General features: G+C 41.4%; 1 protein-coding gene across 1 annotated transcript in view; it reads right to left on the bottom strand.

Moving 5' to 3' along the window:
- LOC144762216 (uncharacterized) overlaps positions 1-15433 on the bottom strand; it is a 498270-nt gene that overhangs the window by 92637 nt on the left and 390200 nt on the right. Inside the window, exon 7 of the mRNA XM_078647367.1 lies at positions 13596-13713. Within this exon, the coding sequence (XP_078503493.1) occupies positions 13596-13713 (118 nt within the window). The remainder of the gene's footprint in view (positions 1-13595; positions 13714-15433) is intronic.

Raw genomic sequence — 15433 nt, 5'->3', positions numbered from 1 at the left:
TCAAAACAAACCCTCTAACTTGGGAACTGTATGTTTCGGCAATCTAAATTTGAACTTTTTTCTTTTTTCAGAATAGAACTATACCCCTGGCACAAAGTAATCTGCTTGAAGTATAACTATTTTTAGAGAACAAGAGATTCATTTGATTCTTCCTAAAATAAATTGGCATTCATTATATATATATATTACGCAATGGAATGGTCTCGACTTTTTTTTTCTTCTTCTGTAAATTTAAAGCCATTTCATAAACTGTCATTTCGTGTCTCATTTAGATAGCATTATTTAATGACAGCTATTGCTTGTAAACTGTGTGCAAGACAAATACTCATGTATGTGTATAAACCATGTTTAATGCATTTCATGTATTTTGGGTGGGACACATGCTTTAGTTATGTTTTTTATGCTTATAGATTTAGTAATATTAGACATAATACGTGGAGTGGGTGTTGTATAGCGTTTTAGGACCCTAGTTTAATTTTCCCGATTCATGCCCTTATATAGGTATAAAATATTGTATCCTTATAGAGGCATAGAAATCATAACCATATTAGGACACAACTCAAGTAGTCCTAATACGGCTTGGCTACTTCCACTAGTTCCGAAAATCTACAACGATTTCTTGGAAAAACCCGCCTTCAGCAGTCAGGAACTTCCCCCCGCATGAATATTGATTTATCCAAGAACTCATGGAGTTTTCAGAGAATGGATTCTCTAATGATGTTATTATGTCCAATCTTACGTCAAACTAGGCACCTTCAAGGTATAAATATGCCCACACTTGTCCAAACAAACACACAGTGGTTTGGAGCAGTTCGACTATCTACTTGCCCGACGTGCCCTGCTACTGCAAGTGCCGAAGGAAGCCGACTCTCCAACTGACGCACTGAGAGAGGCTGTACTTTCTCCTGCCGAGAAATCCAGCTCCAGTGTTTCCAGGCTACCCTTGCGGGTTCCTGGGAAATCGAGTCCTGAGAGAGAGATACCAGACCTCCTACATTCTAAAACCAAGGTACGGAGCTGATTAGACCTTAAGAGAATTCTTGGATTAGACTCTTGGCAAACGACTACTAAAACTAGGCTACAACTTACTTACTTCCTCCCTTGTACTAAGCCTAGGTTAGGTACACTGGGGTAGGCTTTTTTTAGAAGCACCTGTTGAGTACTTTTAGTCATTATTTATCACTGTATGTATTTTATGCATTTTAGGTATTTTATGGCTTAGAAACCATATCATGCTTTTACAATATTATTTTATAATACTCTTCGTACTGTACGCTTTGTACTTTACATTTCTTATGCTTGAGAAAGAAGACTGTTCAATAAGTATTTTATTGAAAACGCCCGTCTCTCTTTTTCTCTGCACCTCTGGTGAAACGAAGCATGCACAATTGACTGAGTGAAATAACTATCTATTGTTTCCGCGACTCTAGAGATATATTTCTTATTCTTGGGAAACAAAGTTGTCATGTTTTGAGCGTTTGTCAGAAACTAAATCCCTTCTTGTTTATTCGAGAAACTTTCTAGTGACCTCTGAGCTAGCTGGCACACACATAATTAAGTTTAGTGCATTCAGTAGAGACCTAGACGACTTCAGTCCTACATCTAAACTACAGGATACACTATTCCAATGCGCAGAGCCTATTGGGAATATAGGAACTACACTACAGTAGCGCATGTAATGAATTTGGTTATCTTTTTCGTATTACCTGTGGGTAGCTTGTAGCGATCCCGATTATCACTATCTCTACAAGCTTTGTAGGTAGCACTTTTGTGGAAACCAGACAGTGCAAGCCATGTGGGTTTATTGGTTGTGGTATGACTACATACTGCTATACCATTAATGGACATGGGTTTCAATATGTAATGGTAGGGAAGTCACCAATTTCATCCCCTATGACAGCGTCAGATTTAACCAAATTCCAGTGTTTCTTTATTAGTTTCTTGACTCTTCCAGATTTTTTATTTTTTATTTATTTATTTATTTAATGTGATTTTATATAGCACAAACTTTACCCGAAGGTGTCAGAGCGCTTTACATAAGAACCAGTTGCAAAACATAAGGACTTAGGATTACATGCGTTACATAAAAGATATAAACAGAAAAAATTGCAAATGGTCAAGATGTAATGTCACACAAGGAAGAGATACAAACAGAAAGTAAAATTGCAAATGTACAAGTAGTAAAGTCACTCAAGGAAGAGATACAAATGGATATACTCTAAGAGTCAAATAGGAATGGTAGAGTGTACAAAGGTCTACTGCATATACTAGTGATTAGAGTTATCTCTATATACACATATTGCCACATAGTAGATTTTTTAAGGTCAAGACCACAAAAAAAAAGGAGAGCAGAGTTCCAATTAAGTGGGGTCGGAGGGGGGACGCAGTCACAGCACCAAGGGAGGGTGGGAGGGATACAAGGGTATGGAGAAAAGGCAAAACAGAAAAGGGAAGAAACATTTGAGGATCGTCAAGGGGGAAACGAAGGAAAAGGGTAAAGGACAAGGAAATGGACAAGATGGCGGGTCAGGGTCCAGAGAAAAGCGGTCGAGAACAGCAGCAAAATGGCGGCCAGGACAAACGAAAAATATAGGTGGTAATAAATCTCGGGGAGGTTCCCTCAGTTAAGTTACATTTTTTAGATTTTTTTGTCCAACAATTTGGTTTTCTTTCTGAACAATAGTTTCTTGCGTTTGACCCTGTATTGTGGCTTAAGCTTGTTTCAGGACGTTACCAGGATACCCTCTTTATTTGAATCTTTTTAGGATACGTTTGCTTTCTTCATCGAAATAACACACTTCACTGCATATGTGGCGGGCTCTTAACAACTCGTGTAGGGGATGCTCCACTTCAGTGTATTAGGGTGATGGCTTTGAGTGTGTAAAACACTGTTGCCGGCAGTGTTGTTTCTGTGTACCCTTATGCATATTTTTTTATCTTGCACATGAAGGGCAATATGAAGATATTCACAATCAGTTTAGCTAATTTTATGTGTGAAACTTAAATGTTGATACTTTTACCCATGTTTAAGAATAAATTCATTGGCAAGTGAAGTATGCCCATCCTACACAAGGAATACATCGCCAATGTACCTAATCCGTATATGTAAATGACGAGAATAGATTTCACTGATATCAGTCCAGACCACCTGTTCCTTCCACCAGCCAAAATTTGTGAAGTTGGGGGCAAAACAGGTGCCCTTTGACGTTCCAGTACAATGCCTGTAAAGTGTTTCTTCAAACTGAAATTTTGTATTAGCCAGGTAAAAGCTCATCATTTGCTCAATCATTTTAGTGTGGTTATGTAGAGAAAGGGAACAACTTCTCAAGTAGTACATGCATGACTACCCCTTTCTTTTGTTTAATGTATGGGTACAAGGGACAAACTTCCAATGTGATCATACTATAGGTGTCCTCCCATTCAATGTCATGAATCCTTCTTAAAAAATCCGTACTGTCACAACAGTATGGCCTCAAGCCTTCTATTTAGGGAACTAATTAGTGAAACGAAAATGTAGCCGTATTTTCGAGAAGGCTCCCATTGGAGGACACAATGGGTCTCCCAGGCAGTTGTTTAAGCTATTATGGATTTTAGGTAAGGGATAGGGACAGGAATGTTAGGGCATAGTTCTTTCAAATAGTTGTATTCGTCCTGATCTAGTAAATCCCTATTGTTCCATACAAGTAACATTCCATGACATATGTAAATGGACTGGTTGTATTTCTCCCATGATGTGAGTTCATAACAGTTGGCGTCTGCTAACTGTCGAAGGGCTTCCTTCCTATAATCACATGTGTTCAATACCACAATGTTGCCCTCCTTATCAGAGGGCTTGATCGCAATGGGTGATCATTAGCTAGATTTCTTACCGAATTTCTCTCACTGAATGTTAGATTTTCAAATGTTTGTTTATACTTTTCCCCAAACACTTTTATTGATTCATGTCGTATGACACTATGAAACGCCTCTGTATTATCATATACATTATTGGGATTATATCTTGACTTTGGTTTTAGGCCACTCCTAATTGTACTGTCAACCACAAATCCTAGTTCATTTAAGATATCACTAGCATTGTTCGGCACAGTCTTATTGTTGCTGGATTCCAACTCATGTATCTTCAAGATGGAATCAAAGTCTCGTAGCTCCCCGTAGGTTATAAAGGGATCTTGCATGATTGCTCGTTTTCTAGCTCTCATTTTGGGATTACTTTTGATACATTTCTGTAATTTCAACTTTCTAATGTTTAGAAACAAATCAATTTTTGTGTCCGTGTAGTTAAACTCACTCATTACTCAGACAAAATGATAGGCCAAGTTTAAGGACTGATTCCTATTCTTTGTTCAGAATTCTATCTGATGAATGGACTACAGAGATGTCTGTGCATGAGGTAGACAGAAAGGCGGGATCAGTGGGTGTTATTTGCTTGCTCCTGCCCCTTCCACCTTGTAGGACTTTCTCTCTTCTGGTGTTTCTTCTTCTCCCCCATCCTTTTGGCTGATACTGCGAGGGGGGCCTCCTGTTTTTGCTTCAATAGTTGAAATTCTTGATAAAAGGTCAGAGGGTGTGTGTCAAAAGGGATAGGGCCTGCTGTATCTTCATGGTCTGTGCTTACTTTAGAGCTAGACCAGAAGACAATAGTTCCTGCTCTCTCTGTTGTTGGTTGACTTTTAAATCCCTTTGCAGAGAGTCAAAGCATTTGGCAAATGTTAATATTCTGCCCTCAGCACAACCCTTTTTATCACGTAAACAATTTCGTGTTTGTTGGATTTGATCTCCTCTTTGTATTTATTAAGTCCAATTTCGAAATTCTTAAGAAACTAAATTACCACCTTATCATCTTTAGATTTGTCAATAATCTCTTCCACTTTGATCAGTTCTTTTCTAGTATCATCCAAATCGATTTTCACATATTTGACTAGCATTTCCAGCATCTCTCTGCATGTTTTTGCCATAAATGCTGCCCATTCTTTCAAGAGCTCCGAGATCAGCTTTTGAGTGCAGCGGATTACTTAGTTTTACTGTAAACCATCTGTGAAATGCTTTATATATGTATATACATATATATATTTATGTATATATATATATATATATATATATATATATACATAGATATATATATATAGATATATTAAAATATAGAATTGTCTATTTATTGGGTTTTATCGTGGTATCTTACTATATACGATACAGGTTTTGCAGACGTCAGTATTCCTATGTATTTATACAGTGAATGGTTTCAATGCTGTGGGATCACCCCGTTATAGCACTTTATACAGTTTATACAGTATGTTTTCTATGTCGCTAGTCATAAGACACACCCCCCTCCTAAGTTGCCAGCCAATCAACTGTACTGTCACTTTTGCACTTGCACTTTAAATTTAGCTCACTTCCCTCAGTGCGTCATGTGACCAAGGCCTCTGTGTAGGCCGAAACGTTATGCTGACGAGGTGTGCCTGAAAATAAAAAACTCACCTGCATTCTGGGTCTTCCGTTTCTTCTTCTGCTGCGGTTCCTGATGGTGGGCGTGCTGCTGATTGGAAACGAACGGATAAATATATTTATATATATATATATATCCACACATTTGCAGGTTTGCCCAAGCGGAGAGACCACAGGAGGTTTGAATTTTTGCTCATGTTCTTTTAATGTAAGCTTGCCAGCAAACGCTCCGTCAGTAACAATACTCCAACATTAAAATCGCCAGACGCGTTTCAGGACGCCCGTGGTCCTTCCCTCAGTGGCTTATAGTTGGTGGGAGACAGGAAGCACGATTGTTCACGCACAAATTTATTAAAGACACCTGCCTGTGAGGGCGCGGCCGTGTGCACGGCCTTCTGGATGATGTAGTGCGTGCTAGTTTTAACCAAGTGGGCCTGCTGCTTGAGTCCTCTGTATTTACCATAATAATTCCCCAGTGGGTGGATGTAAGTCACTGTCCGTTGTCTGCCTTGCTATTGCGCCTCCATTAGTGAGCGATCCGACCCCCTCCTGCAGGGCGCCAGATCACCTCCTTCCTTGCTGTTGACACAGATTGCATCAGCTGGAGCCGCTCATCCGCGGCGGGCCTTCTCCCCGACCGGGACCGGCCGGAAAACATCCACACATTTGCAGGTTTGCCCAAGCGGAGAGACCACAGGATGTTGGATGTTTTCCAGCCGGTCCCGGTCGGGGAGAAGGCCCGCCGCGGATGAGCGGCTCCAGCTGATGCAATCTGTGTCAACAGCAAGGAAGGAGGTGATCTGGCGCCCTGCAGGAGGGGGTCGGATCGCTCACTAATGGAGGCGCAATAGCAAGGCAGACAACGGACAGTGACTTACATCCACCCACTGGGGAATTATTATGGTAAATACAGAGGACTCAAGCAGCACGCCCACTTGGTGAAAACTAGCACGCACTACATCATCCAGAAGGCCGTGCACACGGCCGCGCCCTCACAGGCAGGTGTCTTTAATAAATTTGTGCGTGAACAATCGTGCTTCCTGTCTCCCACCAACTATAAGCCACTGAGGAAAGGACCACGGGCGTCCTGAAACGCGTCTGGCGATTTTAATGTTGGAGTATTGTTACTGACGGAGCGTTTGCTGGCAAGCTTACATTAAAAGAACATGAGCAAAAATTCAAACCTCCTGTGGTCTCTCCGCTTGGGCAAACCTGCAAATGTGTGGATATATATATATATATATATATATATATATATATATATATATGTTCCACACTCCTCCTTTACCTTCGAAAGAAGCACACTGACTCTGGAAATGTTGCTTTCGAAATCCTTTATTCATGGAATGACACGGAGGCCAAGAGGCTCACTGTTCCCGTTTCTGCTCACCAGAGCCTTGATCACGGGAGGCAGTCTCTCTAACAGTTTGAATTGCCCACGTGGTTTTCCTTTTAAACACGCAGGCCACATTCTCTTGCAGAGAAGCGCAGAGGAAAACTTTCACGACTTTTGAATTGCATGCAGAATAGTATTTTCAAACCATGTCTTTCATTTGAGTAATCTGCACGTTTTTTTCTCATATTACGTCTGTTCCTTTGCACCAAGAAAAATAAAGTGTCCCTTTCAGCACAGTTCGTTTTTAACATTTCCACTGGTTTTCTTGAAAGCAACATATTCCTGCAGTTAATGGAAATCGTTCCTCCTGCTCCCTTACTTTCCACGCTCCGAAAATCATTTCTCAGGGGGCAAGCAGGTCAGGCTTCAACAATAAACACACCAACACATTTGGCAAGAAAACCAGTGGAAATGTTAAAAACGAACTGTGCTGAAAGGGACACTTTATTTTTCTTGGTGCAAACATGGTAGTTCGGACTGGACTGTTCCCATGAGGCACAGGGTCAGAGCTGATTTGCATATAGCCAGTGTCTAACCCAGGGTCGTGTGGAGTGCAAAAAAACGATGGATTTAGGCCCAGATCCTTGTACTCGGGTGAATGTATGACATTGTTCTACATTCTGTCCATCAACTGTTTTTTTTTTGCAATTTTCACCCCGAGTGGGCTGGGTATGCTCAGACGTGAGTCCCAGGCTCTCCACACCACTGGAGTCAAGCTATCCAGGCTGAATGAAGGCTGATAGCCAGAAACCGGTCCTTGGATGCTTGATTCCGGTCTGGGAAAGACATGGCTTGGTAGTTCGGACTGGACTGTTCCCATGAGGCACAGGGTCAGAGCTGATTTGCATATAGCCAGTGTCTAACCCAGGGTGGTGTGGAGTGCAAAAAAACGATGGATTTAGGCCCAGATCCTTGTACTGGGGTGAATGTATGACATTGTTCTACATTCTGTCCATCAACTGTGTTTTTTTGCAATTTTCACCCCGAGTGGGCTGGGTATGCTCAGACGTGAGTCCCAGGCTCTCCACACCACTGGAGTCAAGCTATCCAGGCTGAATGAAGGCTGATAGCCAGAAAACGGTCCTTGGATGCTTGATTCCGGTCTGGGAAAGACATGGCTTGGTAGTTCGGACTGGACTGTTCCCATGAGGCACAGGGTCAGAGCTGATTTGCATATAGCCAGTGTCTAACCCAGGGTGGTGTGGAGTGCAAAAAAACGATGGATTGAGGCCCAGATCCTTGTACTGGGGTGAATGTATGACATTGTTCTACATTCTGTCCATCAACTGTGTTTTTTTGGGTTTTTTTTCGAAAAGAAACAAAGACAATTTATTTAAATGCTTTCTCTTTTTGCTCATGTACAGGCTAGATTCTTGTTTGAATCCAGACCAAAAACAGAAAAACACTCCACCCAAATTGCAATGATCACTTCTTGGGACATGGTATACGGTAGTTTAGAAAATACCTACCAGCGGTTAACATGACCTTCATCAAGTTGAAGGTTAAATAACAGTGCTTGTCAGCTGCACACTTCCGACAGTAAGTGCTATGTAAGTGCAATATAATCAATGCTCATTGTTTATATTACTTAATCAAAGAAGGAAGTGATGCTACGAAGCTCCCACTGGTACATGTTGCAGAGGAATGATCAGTATGAGGGTCCCTGGGACAGGAGGCACATCTTCCTGAGCTTCATGAAATCAAGCAGCATCAGAAAGACAAAGAAGAGCGTTAACAGAGAAGGGGTGTTCCTGCAGGAGGTCATCAGTGCCTACAGGTCAGGGAGCAGCTTCTCTAGCTATGCCCAACTGTCTTTCTCCCCCTCTCAATCCTGTCTCACTCATGTTTTCTGTCTATCACTCCAACTTTGTTTCCCTTCCTCTCCATCTCACCCTCCTTTTCTCTCCTATCTCTCTACCTGTATTGCTAGCTTATCTTCTATCTATCGGGCTCTCTGTTTAGCAGTCGGCCTCCTCACTATCACCTCTCTCCCATGCACTCAACCACTTTACTATTTTCTCTCTGTCTCTACACTATGTGCCTTATTCTCTACTCTTAACTATTTCTCCTAATATCTGTCTCTCAACATCTTTTCTTTGCCTTTTCTATCTCTTTATATTATCTTTCCAACTCTTTCTATTTGCATCATTTTACCGCCTCTCCTTTCTCAGCCCCACTCAGTTCCTACCTTATACTCTCCCAGCTCTGACATCCGCATTTGTACTCTTCCCACCTCAATGAAGTCTGCTTGTTACCTCCACATTCTAAGCTTACTACACCGTAAGTTCTGGTAGGCATCCATTCATCACGCAAAGTCATAGGCAGGAGGGCTGCACAAAAAGGCTTTCGGTGGTCAGGATGCGCTAGTTGGCAGTCTAAGAGGAGGCAGTGGGCAAGTAAACCTGTTCATAGCTGCAAAGTAGACCCCTGACTAGGGTTCTCACCTGGCTGGTATTTTACCAGTCTGGCCAGTATTTTCATATCTAAGCCTGGAAAAATCGTTTTGTTTTTTACTGAGTTTTATATTGCGCGAACTTGACCCGAATCGGGTATCAGAGCGCTTTACATAGCACCGGTTGCGTTACACGAGGACACATTAATTTTTTGTCAGGCACAGGGAGAATAAGTGATTTGCCCAGAATCACAGGATGTTCCGCTTCCTTGCCGAGGCTCGAACCCAGTTCCCCAGATTTGAGGTCGACTGCCCTAGCCGTTAGGCCACACCCTCTCCCTTAAATCAGTGAAATACATGTGTTGTGTTCTTTTTATGTCATACTAAAACAGCAAAAGGGGACCAGCTGGGATTTGGACTTTCTGCTGCTTTCACAGCTGAAAAGCAGACAAGAAATCTCCTGTCGTCCCAGTTAGTCCGGTGTTGCAGAGTTAATTGAACTGGGTCGCAAGCAGCCAAAGCACAGAGGTCGCGAATGCAAACTTCAGCTATCCCTACACTATGTCTATGCACGGAAGTAGACTTAAATCTTGTCAGCTCTGTAGTGCCGCAGTGCAACTAGGATTGTCACCTTCTTAAAAGAGAAATATCAGCTATTTGATCATGTTTCAGGTTACAAATGGGTCAGGGACTGGTGCACAAATTTCTGTGAAATCCTCGTTATTAATTGCATTTCTCTCTCTGATTCCTTTTGTAGTGATTTAGGATTAAAGCTAGGGTGACCAGAATTTTAAAGCCAAAAACCGGGACATTTCACAAAAATAGAACAAGAACTACAATTTTACTTCAAGCGATGAGAGCGCTCCCCAGCAGAGAATTACAGACCAGGCAGTAAGTATATACATAAAAAATCAATTTTTAAGCCCAGTAGCTTGCCTGTTAATTAAATTGCTTTCTTGAAATAACGGCCAACTGTCCCTGCTTTGTAAAACATAAAAAACACCTCCCACCGTTTTTAGTCGACCCTCTCCAAAAACGGGGACATGAGCTAAATTTCTTGAAATTTGCTGGGACAGCTGGCTAAAAACAGGGACCTTCCTGGCAAAACGGGGAAACCTAGTCACCCTAATTAAAGCAGAAGTCTCATAACTGCACATCTAGAGACCCCTTTCAGCGACAATAATGATGCACGACGCAGCTGGGTAGACACTGCTCTTCATAGTTAGATATGTGATTAAACAGAGCTGGGCCAAAGTGAAGTGTCAATTAAATCACTGAAAAACATGAAGGCGCAGTGCAGTGTGATTGGACTACCTACATACAGTACTGCTCTTGTTTAGTTTGATGAACATTTATTTTAGGGAAAATCTAACCGGGACAACAGTGAACATGTATTTAAAGTCCTTAATCTGTGAGCGAACCAGTCAGATTAACAGCAAGAAAAGACACCGCTGAAAATTGAAATTGCAAATGTTTTGAATTCCAAAATTTCTGAAGAAGTAAAGACCCATTATGTCGCCATGTAAGAGGGGGAGAAGAATATGGCAGCCACACGCCTTGTCCATGGGTTGAAAGGGACTTTGGTCACCCCGCTCAGGCTTTGTGGAAGGGCAGAGTGGGTATTTATTTTCACATGCCCTGCCTTGCCAAAAGTTCATTCAAAGACTATGGGGCTCATTAGGATGGCAAGTCCGTCACCCTAGAGGAGGAGGGACCGTCCGCAGGGGCCGCGGCGGTCCCTCCAGTGCAATTAGGATGTGACCGCCAGGGTGGCGGTCACATCCTCTATCTTTAACATTGCGGCGGGTGCAGCTTCAAGCTGCACCCGCCGCAATGTTAAAAATGCATGCACCGCATTTGCGTGCACAAAGTGGCAGGCACCGCTCTGTGCCTGCTGCTTTGTTCACGCAAATGCAGGGGGGTACCATAGGTACCCCCCATGGGCACCCCCCCTTCACCCAGGGGGCCCGCAACGGGCCCCCGAAGTGAAGGTCCGTATGCTTTTCCACGGCGGAAAAGCCGCTGCGGAAAAGCATACATTTTACACCATCCTAATATGGCTGGCGGTGTCTGATAGACACCGCCAGCCATGTTAGAGCTTTTCCGCCGCGGTTGTAAGCCGACCGTGGCGGAAAAGCGGAGGACTGAAACCAGGACCAACCAGCCATCCTAATGTGGCGGTGGGTCTTTGGTGGGTCCGCAGAGGATTTTCCACATCCGCCGGGCTGGCGGTGGCTTCCGCCGGCCCGGAGGATACGGAAAATCCTCCATCATAATGTGCCCCTTAGAATGCAAAATATTAGGGCCTATGATTGCATATCACAATATCGAGTAACAAAATATAATCCTGCTTTAATACTGTGTTGAGAATATTGACTACCACAATATCGGCAAATATAGATTTACTATTCCACGTCTATATGCCTTGACATTGACAATGATGGTATATATGGTTCGGTCTGAGTTTCCACTGAATAGTGAGTTTGTGTTTCTTTACTACCAAAGGCACTGTTTTTGACACCCACTCCAGGACCACCGAAACTGGTAATCAGGTCCTATAAATTTATAAGCAATTTTCGCAGTCAATTGGCTAACTAACTTTGTGAGACACGTTTTATGGGGTGCAAGTCCCAGCACAAACATGAAAAGTTGAACATATTAGATCAAAGCTGTTGGCATCTTCATGGTTACCAGTGTGTGCTGCATCACAAGTAAATATTGACTTAAACTACTTTTCCGTCACAATAAAATTGAACAGAAAGGCAAAGGCTGTTATCGTTTGTAAGTGAAGTATGTCTTTAAACACAGGTATAGTGAGGAGTCACCATACTATGATGATGGGACGGATGAATAAATGTACGAGAGATGCAGCAGATTGCAGGGAATACTAATGTGGAATGAACTTAGTGGTAGCTATAATGGTGTTCATTGTAATTGCCACTGTTCAGTGAGAACTGTATGCTGTTTGATTCAGCCACCATTGCGAGCAGGAATAAGTGCAAGTACACACTTTGGGTGATGAGAATGATGACTGCATGTGAGACTCGTGGCAAATCAACATTTCTCTAATGGGAGTTTTTTAAAGTTTAAAAATGATGGAAAGTTCAGAAATTATATCACATATAGATAGGTGCAGAGGTTTGGAATTTATGAATGATGGAATGTTTTTAACTCTTTTAATAGCACATTTAAATGTACTGAAATTGAAGAAAAGATATACTTGATGGAATTGTATAAAAAATTACGCTTTGTAAGTGATGAACTTTGTGGGGTGATAAGGATAGAAGGAATGGATTAACTGTATTTTTTGAGTTGTAATCACTTTTGTCAAACTATCGGGGGTAGGGATGGTCACTATATCATGATTACAGAGAGAATTTGTATTTGAATTGAGGCGTAGGGCAAATTTGGATTAGGAATTTGTATTTTTGAAGATATAAACTTAGTTTTATATTACAAAAATAAGGAACACATTCTTTCATTAAATGTTTGTATTATATGTCGATTATTGTATATATATATTTTTCGGCCCTTGTGGTGTCCCTTTATTGGGATGAAACGCTTTGACCGGGTCTGTCCAACACTAAAAATGTGTGTCGAAAATAAAGAAAGCTGAAAATTCCAGACATTTGGACAACAATGTTTTCTGCAGAAATAGACTTTGGTTCATGACCATCTGATCACAAGTGATTACAGCTCTTGCTCCATGGAGGTTTGCGGAAATCACTTAACGACTGCTGCTCTCCCCTACAGTTATAGGGGTCTGACCAGTGCTGCTCAATCAAATGCCCATTTGAGATCAACAGAAAGGCTTGGATATTAACCCTTTTTTCATTTCTGTTTTTTTAAATTACATGAGCCATGGCAAACAATTAAATTAGCCTCTAACTAGAAATAAAAATGAGTGGTCAATAGAATGAAAGGACTGCACAAACATAAGATTGTTTTTTGATGGATGCGAAAGGGCTAGCGCTTAACATGAAGTAGCCTCACCAGCCTCAAGTAAGTTAGCTGAACTTCCAGAAGAAAATAGAGATGAAAGAGACTCATAAATGACCAATGTTGCTCTATCCCACAGGATCACTAACACAAGTCTGAATGCCTTCCTTTCCTACCAGTGGCTGCTGAAGTTTGTCTCCAATAAGGGAGGGTGCTGTGCAATGTCAGTGACTGCAGCTACGTATGCACTGTATTCGCCAAAGGCTTCATGTATATTTCAAGAGATTGCAGGGTTATATATGAGTGGCAAGTTGGGGGAGGTTTGACTAAAGCTTGAGTAGTACCTGCTGCATCTGGCATTAATTGCAAGTAGCACACAATTAGCAATAATAGACAAGTCTTGAAAAGCTATAGATGTAACAATACCTTTAAAGTTTATCTGATACCGCTGATCTCCAGCCTGGAATGGGACAGCTGATTTCTTATCAGCGAGGTAAACTTTCTCCAGGTCTGCTGATGCTATTGTGGCTTTTTCCTTTCCGCCCTACAAAATCAGGAGAAAAAAATATTCAGTACACCTTAAATTTAGAGTAATGAGTCATCGCATTTCAGGAACCTGAATGCATAAAACACTCATGTATAGACCAACTAGAGATCTTCCTTAGAAGTTAGCTCCTGTGTCTCAAATGTGGATTTTATGTGGACTGTTCTCGTTAGAAGCCATGGGTGATTTAGCCTAATGGTGCTTTTCCATGATTTTGCATGCATTCCACCACTGAGAAAAAAGTCCCTGTGCGGGACACCAAATAATGGCACAGGATCCATGTGCGTAGCTACAAAGGCAAGCTAGGAAGGCTACCGAACGACCAATCAGAATGACTTGAAGGTAGGTTCCAATCTGATATCTCAAAATGCAACAAATCATATTGGCTAAAATACTCAACAGCCTTTTTGTGCTGCTTTGTGATGCAGAAAACGTGTAGAGCAGAGAGATATGCCGCAGGATCAACTAAATTGGTCCGACATGCGCGGTTCAGAATGATTGGCCACAATGCTGCAGGCACTCAGAATGACTTAGATTCAGTGCCTTTCTGGAATTCTTAAGCAATCTGATTGGGCAATCAGATTGGCCACAGTGCTCAAGCCAATTGATTGAAATGTGTTTACACCCTCTAGTGTGGAAAATGGATCACTGAAACAATATCGATGTCAAGAATATCGATTTACAAAAATATTGAGGAAAAAATATAGAATACCAAAATATCGACCTCCTATCTCCAAACAGGTAAGTACAAAAATATCGAATCAAATATATCGATGTAAAAAATATAGTTAGTCAAAATATCGATTTTTTTAAAATGCTTTAAACTAATTAAAAATTAATGAAATAATAAATATAATTAACTTAAACATACTTAAATAACCTTAAAAATAATAAATAATTAATGTAAGTAAAAAAACATACAAATTGATTTGTTAATACATATATATATATAAACGTATACATATATATATAAACGTAATATTAATTTAGAAAATTACAATATTTTTACCTTAGGATAGCGGAAAGGGTAAAATTTACTATTGCCACTCCAGTGAGTGCAACAGTAGGGAAAGCGTTGGATAGCGTAGGGGTAAAAATTACTATTCCCACTCCAGCGAGTGCAACAGTAGGGAAAGCGTTAGATAGCGTAGGGGTAAAAATTACTATTCCCACTCCAGAGAGTGCAACAGTAGGGAAAGCGTTGGATAGCATAGGGGTAAAAATTACTATTTCCACTCCAGAGAGTGCAACAGTAGGGAAAGCGTTGGATAGCGTAGGGGTAAAAATTACTATTCCCACTCCAGAGAGTGCAACAGTAGGGAAAGCGTTGGATAGCGTATGGGTAAAAATTACTATTCCCACTCCAGAGAGTGCAACAGTAGGGAAATCGTTGGATAGCGTAGGGGTAAAAAATACTATTCCCACTCCAGAGAGTGCAACAGTAGGGAAAGCGTTGGATAGCGTAGGGGTAAAAATTATTATTCCAACTCCAGAGAGGCAACAGTAGAGAAAACGTTGGATAGCGGCAGGGTAAATTAACTATTCCCACTCCTAAGAGTGCAACAGTAGGGAAAGCGTTGGATAGCGTAGGGGTAAAAATTACTATTCCCACTCCAGAGAGTGCAACAATAGGGAAAGCGTTGGATAGCGTAGGGGTAAAAATTACTATTCCAACTCCAGAGAGTGCAACAGAAGGGAAAACGTTAGATAGCGGCAGGGT

The sequence above is a fragment of the Lissotriton helveticus genome, chromosome 1_1, assembly GCF_964261635.1.
Source record: "Lissotriton helveticus chromosome 1_1, aLisHel1.1, whole genome shotgun sequence".
NCBI classification, from domain to species: domain Eukaryota; kingdom Metazoa; phylum Chordata; class Amphibia; order Caudata; family Salamandridae; genus Lissotriton; species Lissotriton helveticus.
The sequence above is the reverse complement of the archived record's forward strand: the minus strand, read 5'-3'. Positions and strand labels throughout refer to the sequence as shown.